This window comes from Maylandia zebra, linkage group LG17, assembly GCF_041146795.1.
Source record: "Maylandia zebra isolate NMK-2024a linkage group LG17, Mzebra_GT3a, whole genome shotgun sequence".
In the NCBI taxonomy this organism is placed as follows: Eukaryota; Metazoa; Chordata; class Actinopteri; order Cichliformes; family Cichlidae; genus Maylandia; species Maylandia zebra.
Window position 1 is genome coordinate 15,511,391 of NC_135183.1, and position 14,760 is coordinate 15,526,150.

At 41.8% G+C, this 14,760-nt stretch overlaps 1 protein-coding gene across 1 annotated transcript; it reads left to right on the forward strand.

Moving 5' to 3' along the window:
* The first annotated feature begins 1,393 nt into the window (after positions 1–1,393).
* Positions 1,394–8,891, forward strand: phb2b (prohibitin 2b). The gene is made up of 10 exons (XM_004569318.3): positions 1,394–1,535; positions 2,369–2,501; positions 2,761–2,845; positions 3,829–3,908; positions 4,165–4,349; positions 4,538–4,667; positions 4,844–4,947; positions 5,257–5,334; positions 5,514–5,593; positions 8,344–8,891. Exons 1-10 carry the CDS (start codon positions 1,515–1,517, stop codon positions 8,366–8,368), a joined length of 921 nt encoding a protein of 306 aa, XP_004569375.1. The 5' UTR covers positions 1,394–1,514; the 3' UTR covers positions 8,369–8,891.
* Positions 8,892–14,760: the final 5,869 nt, after the last annotated feature.

The window sequence follows — 14,760 nt, forward strand, 5'->3', positions numbered from 1 at the left end:
TTGTGTTGGATTGTCAATGCAACCCTCCTCTCCTACTCTTCACACACTGATAGCAACACCGCAGGAGAAATGCCAGCACAGGCATCCGGTATCTGTAGTTTCAGGTGCTGCACATCTCGTATCTTCACACCATAGACAATTGCCTTCAGATGACCCCAAAGATAAAAGTCTAAGGGGGTCAGATCGGGAGACCTTGGGGGCCATTCAACTGGCCCACGATGACCAATCCACTTTCCAGGAAACTGTTCATCTAGGAATGCTCGGACCTGGCACCCATAATGTGGTGGTGCACCATCTTGCTGGAAAAACTCAGGGAACGTGCCAGCTTCAGTGCATAAAGAGGGAAACACATCATCATGTAGCAATTTCAAATATCCAGTGACCTTGAGGTTTCCATTGATGAAGAATGGACCCACTATCGTTGTACCCCATATACCACACCAACCCATCACTTTTGTTGGTCCAACAGTCTTGGAGGGATCCATCCAGTGTGGGTTAGTGTCAGACCAATAGCGGTGGTTTTGTTTGTTAACTTCACCATTCACATAAAAGTTGGCCTCATCACTGAACAAAATCTTCTGCGTGAACTGAGGGTCCTGTTCCAGTTTTTGTTTTGCCCGTTCTGCAAATTCTGTGCACCGATCTGGGTCATCCTCATTGAGATGCTGCAGTAGCTGGAGTTTGTAAGGGTGCCATTTGTGAGTAGCTAATATCTGCCGAAGGGATGTTCGACTAATGCCACTCTCCAGTGACATGCGGCGAGTGCTACGCTGTGGGCTCTTGCTGAATGAAGCTAGGACAGCCACTGATGTTTCTTCATTAGTGACAGTTTTCTTGCGTCCACATTCTGGCAAATCCAACACTGAACCAGTTTCACGAAACTTAGCAAGCAGTTACACTAACTGTAGCATGGGAGATGGGTGGTCTCGTAGGGTGTCTTGCATTGAAATCTGCTGCAATGACCCGGTTACTGTGTTCACCAGATATCAACACAATTTCGATCCGCTCCTCACGTGTTAACCTCTTCGACATGTCAATGGCTGTGAACAAAGAGAAACTTGTAAATAACTCATGAAAGAATAAAGTTACGTTGAAACCAAGCACACCATTGTTTTTCTTGTGACATTACCAATAAGTTTGATGTGTCACATGGCCCTCTTCCTATTAAAAAAAAAACGTTGTATCCAAGATGGCCGGCTTCTAAATGGCCACCATGGTCACCACTCATCTTGAGGAGTTTGCCCCCTCACATATACTAATGTGCCACAAACAGGACTTTAATATCACCAACCATTCCCATGTTATTACGGTGTGTCCATATAAATGGCCCACCCTGTAGATGACGGCTGGATTTTGGAGGCTAACAGAGACCTCCAGGGGGCAGCATTACTTCTGTGAGAATGCTTTTATGACGTGAAATGCCGAAGAAAAAGGGGACTACATGTCCCAGTGTAGTTTGCGGCCCACGCGGAGGGGTTCCATCTGTGTCGACCTTGGGCTTTGACGTTTAAAACATGGCGAATAAGGAGCCGAATGTAAGTGTTTGAAATGTGACTGGTTTTGAATGAAGACAGCATGATCTTTATTGTTGTGCGACATGTTTATCTGGCACTAATGTGACTGGTGACGAGGCTAAGTTAGCATGCTCCATCAGATTGAGCAGCTTTGCTAGTTTCGTTGTAGTTCACTAACAGCTCGGTTAGCAGCGACAACTGCTGTATGTGATCTAGTAGGCTTTACACGATACAGGTGAGGGCAGGAGATAGTGGGACAGGGCGACCTTTCGCTGTGAGGCAGATGTTTCACACTGTAGGCAATATCATGAGATTACATGTAGCTGACCTTCTGTTAGTAGAGTAACCTGAACTGGGCTATACAGGCAAACCTGCCGGCAAGCTACTGTTAGACCTTGTTTCTGCTTAAGGATAGCGGGTTTCTTCTCTACTACCACATATGGTTTTCAAGCATTCATCGTTTTTCTTAACTACCTAAACATGCCAATGCCAGCTAACAGTGGGCGGAAGGCAGTGATCCACCGTGGACAGGTCCCACATACATCACAGAGCTAACACAGACACAGCCAATATTCATGTCCACATCCATGTGTATGAATAACCCGGCTGGCATGCATGTGTTTAGGCTGTGGGAGGAGAACATGCGGACTCCACGCACAGAGCCTTAAGTTCAAATCCACAACCTTGGTACTGTGAGGTGATGGTGCTAACCACTGCACCATCATAGCTCCATCAGCTAAATGATAAATCAGAAAAATTAAGCTTTACACCTGACATAAACATAAACCGCACCAAGATACTGATTGTATTTTTGTTGTTGCACTCCCGCCACCACATACAAACACAAACTGCAGCGGTTCATCCAGCACCTGAGGGATCTGGCTGGTCGGATGTCCTCATCTGGTGGCAGAGGAGCCGGATTAGGAGTGAAACTGCTTCTTGGAGCTGGTGCATTGGCATATGGCATTAAAGAAGCCACCTACACAGGTAAACACAATGTGGGATTTTTAGACCATGCTTTAAATTTGTGGCAGCCTGGGTAATGCTATGGTTATTTACAGAAATAGATTCGAAGACCTGTTTAGAAACTTTAATGAAGAATTTTGTTAATAACATGCTGTGTACTAGAACTGTACTACTGTACTTATTGATCGAGTTAAAGATGGTGACAAGGCAAGGTTTCACAACTTCAGTCATGCTAATATAGTGTGTGTGTGTGTGTGTGTGTGTGTGTGTGTGAGAGCAGTGGAGGGTGGTCACAGAGCCATCATCTTCAACAGGATCGGAGGGGTGCAGATGGACACAGTTCTGGCTGAAGGGCTACATTTCAGGTAGAGTTACAGCTAGTGTCAAGATAAATTTTAGATAAATTTATGTGAATCTATTAATGATACAGATTTTGCACTCAGCACAATTAAATGAAACCTCCCTGAATATTCCCCGAGAAACTGACTCTTAGTTCATTAAAAAAAAACAACTTTTTACTATTATTTTTGTGAGTCATTTTGCCTGATGACACCCAAAGCAGTTTCCAAACCACTTTTATGTTTGTTTGAGAGGTACATGATTAGGCAGAGTGAAGGATTCTGTGTGTGCACCTTACACAGATGTCCTTGTATGCAGTCCTCCAAAAAACCAACAGCTCGTAGCCCAGCAGCATTTGCTATGCATAGGTTAAATGCTGATTGATTGACAAGTGTACCTGAAAAGAAACGGACACCAGCTTTGACTGTAAAGGGGAGAAGTGCAGGAAAAAATGTGAAGAAGATGAGAAGCACACTCGGTTTACTTTAGCGCTTTAGGTTTGGACTTTGCTCTTCTTGGCTGGTTCTAGAGATTTTTGATGCTGCCCCCTGGTGACAGTAAATAGTTAGAGCATGTGACTACAAAGCTCTGTGTAGGCTCATGGCCCAGCTGTACTGATGCCTTTAGATCTTTGGTTTCAAAGAACTACAAGAAAACCATTGGCTTTAGTACTGCCGTAGTGCAGGAGATGAGCCACAGCCAAACATGGCGGAAACTGTGTGGGTGGCCACAAATTGGCATGTGTTGGCTCCTATGGTATGTGTGTTGTTTTTCAGCCTCAGCCACTCATCTAATAATATAATATAATATAATATAATATAATATAATAAAGACATGAAATGGGCTGTGAGCTCTGTGGTGAGGTCAAGACATTACCTTTAAAAAAAGATTATGAATTAAGAATATTAAAGGTGATCACAGCACATGATATCTAAGTCATTTATAACTTAAATGTGAGTATGCTTCGAAATCTTGATCAGCTTTGCTATGACTTTCAAATCTTTTGTAGGATCCCTTGGTTCCAGTACCCTATCATCTACGATATCAGAGCTAAACCCAGAAAAATCTCCTCTTTGACTGGAAGCAAAGGTAACAAACATGGGGGGCTTTCTCACTCTCTCTCTGTCACACACTCTCTATCTCGATTCTTTATTTGTTATTTGTAATAGTGATCTAGCTCGTGCTTGAGACAGCTGCTGATGAATGTATCGATGTGCCAGTATAATAACTGAGGCGAAAGATTTGTTTTAAGTTCAGAGTTACAAAGGCGAATATAACAAAACTTGTTGGAGAGGTGGCAAAGAAACCATTCAGTCATTTTTGGTGTGTGCATGTTTGTTTGTAGATCTGCAGATGGTGAATATTGGAGTGCGGGTGTTGTCCAGACCCATGGCATCCAACTTGCCAGCCATGTACCAACGGCTGGGGAAGGACTACGATGAGAGAGTCCTCCCGTCTATTGTCAACGAGATCCTAAAGTCTGTGGTAGCAAAGTTCAATGCCTCCCAGCTCATCACACAGAGAGCACAGGTACTGCAGCACCTTCGCACTGCTGGGGGGGATTCATGTTTTTCCTGTTGGCCAGTTACTGTAATCAGCATTGATAAGTTGATCCAGAACAGTAACTATAATATTCAGCTGATTCGACTGTAGATTCAGTCGTTCCACTAAGCTGACACACAGTGCAGATCATACTTGTGTTGCTGTGTCTCGTTTAGGTGTCTCTGCTGGTGCGCAGGGAGCTATTTGAAAGGGCGAAAGACTTCAACATCATTCTCGATGATGTCGCCATTACTGAGCTGAGTTTCAGCAACCAATACACTGCTGCTGTGGAAGCTAAGCAAGTTGGTAAGGCTCAGTATACCACAGTGTTATCAAACAGTGAGTCAGACTGCTCCAGTCTGTCATTAGCATCACTGGAGCAACAAACAGCGAAAATGCTGTTGCTATAGTTTTCATTATTGTCTCTGAAGTAAATGTGGCTGCTTGGGTTGCATTGACCACGCCTGTTGTCTTGTGTTTAGCTCAGCAAGAGGCCCAGAGGGCCCAGTTCTATGTGGAGAAAGCCAAACAAGATCAGCGACAGAAGATCATCCAGGCTGAAGGAGAGGCTGAAGCTGCTAAAATGGTAAGCAGACACTGACGTTGTCTCGGTGCAGTGTTAGCAGCAGTTATTACTGCACAACAAAATGCTGTTTTTCTGAGAAGCTGTTACATGTCAGCCAAGAAATAAAGTTGTTCTCTATTATGTTGTACCTGAAACCTCTATGGTTTCACACATGTATGTAACCCGAGTCAGACAGCAAAACAAGTGCTGAGAATGAACTGTGAGAAACGTAAATATCCATAGAGAACAATCAAAAGTAATCATTCTCTACCTTTCTTGTCATATTGTATGAATGTCGTTAATAATCTAAACACAAACTGTTTCCTTCAGCTCGGCCAAGCAGTGACTAAGAATCCTGGTTACCTGAAGCTGAGGAGAATCCGAGCGGCACAGAACATTGCTAAGACGGTCAGTACGCTCCTTCATTGCCTGTGGCTTCGTTTCTGTTTTGTCTTGACACTCAGTAAAATCCCAGAAATGCGTGCTCTGGCTTTTGAGTAATCAGCAGAATTCCTCCCCGAGGTGAAAATGTAGACTTTAACTCCCAACATTGGGAGGTGACTAATAATTGCTGTGTCTGCTTCCAGGTGGCATCGTCTCAGAACAAGGTGTATCTTAATGCTGACAGTTTGGTCCTAAACCTACAAGACCAGGCACTTTTTAACAAGTAGGTTTACCCACAGTCTCTGTCCCTCACAAACATACAGACCAACACACAAATGTCTGCATCGCTTCATTGTTTCATTTTATTACTCGGACCATGCACAGATTACCAGTTTTGTACCAGATTTCGCTGTCAGCTAATTTCCATCTGCATCACTTCAAAGGACGCTGCATCCTCTTTTAGTTTCCACTTGTCTTGACTGTGAACGATCGGAGGCTGAAGCTCAACTCCCACGTTCAGTTTTGTTGGCATCTGCACACAATCAGCAGACTGCACATGGCTCAGTAGTTACAAAGTGAAACAACACTTTACATTTCAGTGAGTAAAGCAGCCAGATCCCTGTGAACCTCTGTCTTAATCTACATCACTTTAACAGAAAGTATAAACAGTGTTTCTTTTCCTGTAAAATATCCTGCTGGCATCAACATAAATTCAATTGCAACATTATTGCCTTCACTAAATTCACTTTTATTAGTTTATAAAACAAAGCACAGTCTTTACTTTTTAGCTCATCCAGCTGAAGGACTTGTGCCATGTTGAGGCCTCCAGTGTCCATCTGTCCACAGTTCAGCTGCTGCTCTTCGTAGAGTCTTTTTAACATTTTAGCAAAACTTGCAGGTGACGATCACCTAATGGTTTCCCCCACAAACTGTGCTCAAAGTTGCTTTACGGGCGGTGACCTACGAATGATGAGGGAGCCGGATGAGCTTTTACATTATTAAACTTCTGGTCTTTATGTAACTTTTCAAAAACAAACCGTTCTAAACAAAAACCCCTCAAACACACCTCTCCACCAAAGCATGGCACTTTTTACCCCATCAGCTGTGAAAGGCTATTGTGGTCACCAGTGTTGAAAATAGAAATTAGTTACTAATTACTGATTACTTCTCCAAGAGAGTAATCCTATTACTTTACTCATGACTTATTTTCAAAAGTACAGTGCATGGTCGTACTCTATATTATCCATCGTTGATCTTCACACGTCGCACGCTCGTACGTCATTGTCATGAGACACTCTCACAAACAAAATCGCGGTTTAGTAACGCAGCGTGCTTATGAGGAAGAAACAGTAATCTAATTACCGTATTTCCCGGACTACAGAGCGCACCTGAATATTAGCCGCACAAGCTAAAATCAGGGGAAAATCCTGTTTTGTACATACATTAGCCGCACCTGACTAAAAGCCGCAGGTGTTTCAATGTTGACTCATCATATGTAAGAGAATATGCACAAAGGGAATTGTCAGGAAAGAGATGGCTGTTTGGAGACACACCCCTTTTATTAATATTTTGAAAAACAAGTTATGGGTACATATTTGCATAACTTTTTAGGTATATGTACAAGTAGCGGTAATTACAAGTACGAAACATGTACTGTGCTTCATAAATGAGTAACAAATGTAGTACATAACAATAACCTACAGCACACCAGAAAAATAGATTCTGACTACCTTTTAGGCTCAGGTGCAGTGACACGGCTTTAACAAGAAGAAAAGTCAGTCATTCACCACCATCTTCCTCTCTTTATCCTGCGCACTAAAACCACCAAAGTCCTCTTCTCCAGTGTCGGAAACGAACAGGCTCAGGATGGCTTCGTCATCCACTCTCAGCTTCTTTCCTTTGTTGTCAGTGTCAGAGTCGAACACCCTCTGAAGGGCCGTGGCGGTGTCCTCCTCTCCATCATGCAGCAGTCCAGCCCTTCGAAATCCGTTGGTGATCGTGGATGTTTTCACACTTTTCCACGCTGTCAGATTCCACCGGTGGAGTTGAGCATAACTTGCTTTTCGCAAGTTTATCGCCGCTCGTCATCCACGACTCCCGCTGAACGCGTAGCGCTACTTTGAAGTTTGTTTTTCGCGCTACTTGTACGGCACTACGTTGCCTGGCGGATGGGCATGTGACCAACATACCACTCTTGAACCCCGATACTGTGTGTCTGATCACATGCCCTTCCCCCAGGCAACGTAGTGCCGTACAACAGCGGAACAAACAAAACAAATCGTCTTACGATATGACAAAAATCACGGACAATCCATAGAAAAGCCGCACCTGACTAAAAGCCGCAGGGTTCAAAGCTTGTGCAAAAAGTAGCGGCTTATAGCCCGACAATTACAGTACCTTTTTGCAATAGTAATCCCTTACTCTACTCGCTACTTGAAATAAGTAATTGGATTACAGTAATGTTACTGCCCATCCCTGGTCGTAACCCAGGCAGGTGGGCAGCATGCACACTGAAGTTTGTAAATGCAATAACACACAATGACCTTGAACTCAGTTCGAGTCAACTTGACGAGAGGTCAGGACTGGCAGCAGTCATTAGTTTTATATAGTACCAAATAAAAACACAAACTACTTCCTCTGGAAAATGTATGAACACTCTTCAGTCTCTATTTTGTCCACAACACATAAGCAAGAAAACAGCTAACGGGCTTCACATCTGCATCGTATCTGAAACTCGTGCCTTTATTTTTGTAAATACAGATTTAGTTCAACTAAATTTAATAAGTGAAATGTTTAATATTTATTGCCTGTTCATCGCTAAAGGATCTGGTCTCTGCTCTGTGTTGCACTTTTCTTCTGACTCAGCTTTTTCAACAAGGTTGTTAAATTCCATTTCTACGTTTTACCACTGAGTTTATTTCCACTCCTGATAACATGAAATTTGAACAGTGTTGTGCTCGACAGCAGAGTTGTGACTCTGAGTTTAACTGTGTATAACAGTGTACGCTAATGTGGTGTTCCCTTGTTTTTCAGTTTGACAATGGGTGCAAAGAAGTGATGAAGAGGACACGAGCTCTTGCAGAGGCTGTTGATTTTGCTTTGTGCTACTGGAAAAATCAACGTACATGACTGGAAACTTGATTTCTTTATGGTTTTTCTTGTTTTAATTCTCTCATGTGTCGGAGTGACTTTCATCAATGAGTTGTCTAGTGATACATAAAGGGGACGTTATTAAAATCCACATTGAATACGTCTAACAGATTTGTTGAAGAAAAGATCAAAATCCAGTTTTACCAGAGACTTTTGTGTTGAAGGATTTATGCAACAGTACATATGGATACTTAAGAAGATCAGAGACTTCTGTCAGGAGGAGCTCATTGGCCTAAAACGTCTCCAAGCCGCTTGTCTAGTTTGGCTGCCGATGTTCGTTTTACATGTTTTATCAATAAATGTTCCTGTTTCCTCTTTACAGCTATGACATGAGAATGTTAGCTCCATCTACACATGTGTGTGAGTTTATAATACAGCCACTGCTGCTAGCAGACCATCTTATGCATTAATAAAGTTTATTAGGAAAAGTTCTCATTTCTATTAGTTACACCGCTCTACTAACCAGCTGTCAAAGGTTAACTGCAGGGTTAAGACAGAGAGGCAGACAACCGCTCATGCTCATAGTCACACCTGTGGCCAATTTAGGATTGCCAGAAAACGCAACTCATGCATGTGATGGGACTGTGAGAGGAAGTCAGAGAGAATCTACACAAGTGCTGGAACAACATGCAGGCTCCACAGATTTGACTACAACTGTTAAAGAAAAGGAAAATAAAGGAAAATGCAATATCAAACAGCCTACTGGAAGGTTTGTTGTAGGACAGCTTAATACGTAATATAATTGTATATACCAAAATACCCAAGTGCCAACAGGCTGTCTAGCTAGCGTTGGCTCCAGCCCGACCGCGACCCTGAGAAGTGGAAAAGTTCAATGGATGGATGTCTCCTGTGGTATTACTGACTGTTATTACTAGTTGGGACAGCTGGAGGCACTACACCAGTGCAGGATCTGGTGTGTTCTATGGATCTGTGTCAGCCTGCTGTGTGTGATTCCTGAGTCAGGTTTATGGCGTTTTGCCCTGACATCGCATGTGATGAAGGTGGGAGTATGCCCACCAGAGACCAGCAGTTTGCACATAGATCCAATCTGGAAATAGGTGACGCAATCATATACATGCTGCAGAGAGCATACTGCTTTCTAGATGTGCTCCAGAAGAAGGTTAAGGTTGCATTCACTGACCTTTCTTAAAGAAAGCTACTTTCTCCTTTCAGGTTTCTCATATAAAGCTAGAGCAGCAAGCGCTTCTGTCCATTTGGCCTCTTTAGAGTTTTGGTTTCAATCTTGAGAATGGTGTTTCTTTACTTTCTAGTAAGAGTGAGGTTTTGTTGTGGCCTTGGAGACCTTGACATTGAACCGCTTCCTTTTTCTGCTCCGATTTATTTTAATGGTGGAAGTTAATCGTGAATAAATTCCTACGATTTATTTGGAGGCTTAATCTGTGGTTTGCCCTGCTGGCACTTTTTAACTTCATGTGTCCTCTAGACTTTGCAGTAGAGGGAGTTATGGCAGCTTGGTTTAGTGCAAGGTAATTTCAGATGCAGCTTTTTAAAGAGCTCAACAACCATCACCATAAAGTACATCTGTGCAGTTTGTCACAAGTGTGTCTGCTAGCTCATGGACAGCTGCTCTATTTCCCAGTGATTGAGAAAAATGACACTGAGATGGAGGAAGCTGTAAGATGAATTATTTTCAAAGGTAAGGGCTGCTCAGGAAGTGAAACTTTATCATTTGAAAAAGCAAATCTTACATATAATGTTCTAATTTATTTTAGTTTATATTTGGATATTAGATCTATAAACAATGTGTTGCTGAATTGTTTTGTGGAAGAAAACATTCAAAACTTAAGTTTGTGCTATTGAAAGTTTGCATGAAAAAAAAAAGTTTTGCAGGCTAAACTAGTTTGCAGCACTATGGTGAAGTTTTTCAGTGATGCTGTTAACAGGGTGTGTTGCTCCTGTTGGGTTACATCAGGTACTTTTTAGGATGTTTAAGGTAATGTGCTAAACTCTAAATCTTACACTAGCTTTATGCTAACTGGGATTGGAAATCAACCATGTGGCGACCCTCAAAGACCAGTGAATGTCAGTGAAAGAAAGAAGCTTTAGATTTCATTATGGTTTTGCTTTTTTCATTCAAAGGAAAAATCCATCCTTATGCTTCACAGTTGTGGGGCGGTTGATTCAACAGGCACAGCTGAAGTTGCTGACTCTCAGTAAGTTAACTGTGTTCAAAGCAGTTAGGTCAGTCCAGCTCCACTTTACACTGCAGCTCCACTCTGGGTTTCCCTGCAGCCTCTGCGACGCCTCACTTCTCCCTCCCTCCCATGTTTGTCTCATCCGCCATTTCAAATAGGATTACAGCAATCCTGTGATGGTGGAAGAGGGAGAGGAGATTTGAGGAAGGAAGTAGAAATGTATCTGAAAATAGGGGCTGGAATTGTGAAGCAGTGATTAATGCATGCGCTGCTAGTTATGAGTAAAACTTTAACATCAGTGCAGTCAGCCAATGTAAATGTGTTAGTAGCAAATGCAGAACACTGATACCCATTTGTTACCTTTCAAATTCAAAGTACAATTATATGCAGTAAATAAATAAATAAAAAATATACACAGCCATCCTGTCTGGATCAAAGCTCATTTAAAATGGACTGAGGAAAAGTGGAAAACTGCTCTAAAGTCAGGAGAATAAAAATGTTTATTTCTATTTGGAAAACAGAATGGCTTTTTAGTAGAAAGGTCCAGGTGCTGAACTGGCATGTCTGTAGTGCAAACCTTTGAACAACTGAAAAAGGCCAATGGAGACCAGGGACTGCTGAACAGCTGCAGTGCTCTGAAAGATGAGAATGGGACAATATTCCCTCCCAAAGCCCAGCAGCTGCTCTCCTCAGGTCTGGGCTGGAACGAAAACTATTTTTAAACAAATATCTCAACTTTCTACTCCTTACATTTTCAAAACAGGCTCATTACTTTTACCAATTTGCGGAACAGCAACACATAAAAGTTAGTCCTGTTTGTATATGAATCATCAGGGGATGTCGCATAAAAGATGAGAGAGTCAGAACCGTGTTTTCAAAGTCAGGAAGTCAGGTGTTAAAGTGGGACTGTGTTTTGTTTTTTTTAACCCCTAGTAGAAGACGAGCGAGCATAAAGGGAGTCACGTTTTTTAACCATCAGGTAATTTTAAATGCAACATTTCTATCAGCAAACGGCAAAGCACCCACTCACCACTTTAATCACACTCAAGATCTTGTTCTGGCATATGACATAGAAACTGAACATTTAACAGTGTTTCCTGAAAACCCTCTTTGGTCTGATCATTTCCTAATAACATGTGAATTTACAAGAATGGATCACACAGCAGTGGGGAGTAGAGTTCATCACAGATGTCTTTCTCAAAGCGCTTTAACTCAGTTTAAGAATATATTTCAGCCACAGTTATCTTCTTCAATGCCTTGTACCAACACTACCTGAACACTACTCCAACAGAGGTTGATTATCTTGTTAATAATTTTACGTATGACACTGGATACTGTAGCTCCTGTGAACAATAGAGCTTTAAAATCAGAAGTACCTGACTCCCTGGCAGCTAAATCGTAAGCTGGAGAGAAAATGGCGTATCACAAATGTAGAAGATCATTTAGAAACACTTTGCTGCTTTATAAGAAAGCCCTTCGCAAAGCCAGAACATCTTACTATTCATCACTGATTGAAGAAAATAAGAACAACCCTAAGTTTCTCTTCATCGCTGTAGCCAGAGCGCTGTTGAGACAAACATCCTTTTAACATAAACTTGTAATGACTTCATGAACTTCTTCCCAGATATCATTTTCACCATTACCCTCCTAAGACCTGAACTCTTTCATGGCATGCATTTTTAATTTCTCTTTGCTGTTTGGGCTGATTGGGACCTGATGAATGCAAAAACAAAGAATTACCTGATTTTAGTTTCTGAGAAAAATGAGATCCACATATGAAGACATTCGTTTAAAACGTCGATAGAACAGTGGCAGTATGTCCTCATGAGTGGATATCAGAGCAAAATTTAGTATTTTGTTCTAGACAACCCAAAATGTGATGTCCACATATGTGGACGTCAGGTCCTAAGAGGTTAGAGACAAAATTACTCATAACCATCTCACAGACATAAAATTATGTACAGCTACTTTCAGTAGCGTTGATATTCATTTAGACTGTTTTCCTCCAGTTGATCTGAGTCAACTTCAGTAATTACGTCCTCCAAACCATCAATGTGTCTTTCAGACCCCATTCATACAAGACTGCTCATAAAAGTCCTACCATTAATGAAGTTTCAGTCCTAAATATGATCAGCCTATCTATAATAATTGTCTATGTACCACAGACCATGAAAGGTGGCAGTATTTAAACCATTACTTAAAAAGCTCCAAGCTTCTTTTTTTATCTCAAAAATCGTTGAAAGAGTGATTTTCAAACAGCTGACTGATCATCTGCAGAGGAATTGTCATGGTCCTGGGTGTGGTGACCCAGTGTTCATGTCTTTTTGAGTTTTGTTAATATTCCTTGGTTTTGTGTCAGTCATTGTTTTGGTTCTCTTTATTGTTTTTGTGCTTATGTTATAGTTTTTAGTCTTTAGGTTTCTGACTCCGTGTTCCAGGTGCCCTCTCTGTCTCTCCAAATCAGTCATGCCCCCCTGTTCCCAGCATTAAGGTTGTGTGTCTCCGTCCACGTCTGACTATTTGTTGTGCTTCCTGTTTTATTTTGATAGTCCTTGTCCTATGTTCAGGTCACGTCACGTATACCAAGTGTAAGATGCAGACAAGCCCTGCACAATTCAAGAAAAAAACTAGAGACCAGACAGAATCAGAGCTAAAAAACCCTCCTGTGTTATTTTTCTTCTTGAAAGCAGAGTCGGTTTTTATTGACATATTTGAATTATTATACATCACAGTGTGCCACGCTCTCTCTGCTGATGTGAGGAAATGGAGCTCACCCACCAGTCTTGGTCTTTCTCGCTTTCTGTTATCTATATGACAGTAATCATTGTATATTATTTATATAATATGTATTTGATGAAGCTTTCCAAAGGCTCATTAATAAGACAAAAGTATTTCTTATGTGATTTCTTGGTTAATCGATGGATTACTCTATAGCCCTAATTAAAATCAAACATTAATTACTCCGAAAGAAACATCAATTGCATCCTCCTTCATACCACCCACTGGTTAGAATGCTTGGTACTATTGTTTTCTCTATTTACATGATTGTGACTTGGAGGGGCACTCAGGTGGTCATTAGAAAAGGGTAGGTTGTGGCAGTAAAGACCAGCAACAATGATTTGTTGGTATTTAAAATGATCCAAGAAAACATTGCCCATATTATTATTTTTACATTGTCAACAGCAGCCAGACTGTTGATACAGGCCAGGTTGGCCCTATGGGCTGTTCAAGCCAAATTCTGAGCCAAGCATCTGCAGTCTCAGCAGAGATGGAGATCGACCACATTGGTTCTTCCAGGATTGCTGTGCCCACTGCAACCATCTGATCGCTCATATTTGGAATTTCTTCTCCACCTCCAAGACCTCTGGGATGTCTCTGATGAAAAGTGACACAGACGATATAAAAAGACAAAAGAATTTAACCGTGTGTTAAGGATCTCTCCTTTTGTTACATACTGGTTCATAGTTTGCTCTGTAATGTGTTCAAACATTACGTAACTTTAATTTAAAAGTACGAAATGCGTTATTTCAGGTTCTTTCATTTGAGTTCTGAGGCCTGAGAGCAGCTCAGAAACAGCCCGTCCACCTGCTTCCGATTCGCTCCTGTCTTTGTCTGTTGCCCGACAGCGCGCACACTTTCATAAGCGGCTCTGCGTGATTGGCAGCTCTGTCAGCCACTCACATGGCGCAAAGCGTCAGTTTTACGTTAACTCCGGTTTGCTAACCAATCAGGACAAATGTTAAACATTCAAGACGCAATACGGACTCCAAGACTCGCCATGTTGGTGAGGGAAGCCCCCGAAGCCCTCTGTGGGATTTTTAATGCAAGCTATCCTGATTACAGGACGGATTCAATCAGTGTAGCGTTCTTCTTCACTTTGTAGTTCCAGTATTAACGTCTTACTAGGATTATTGAATATTTCCTTTAATAGTAAAGAACCTACTACGCATTATGAAAATGTCCAAAAAAAAAAATGCAGCCCTGTCCACAGAGAATATTTTCATATTAATATGTTCACACTTTCTCCTCCTTTGGATCCATAACGCCTTTCCAATCCTGCCACCAAGCTTCCGTCCTCCCTCCTCTCCCTCCTCTCTATATCTCGCTACCTTGTCCAGCCTTTCTCTTTCCCATTCTTATACAG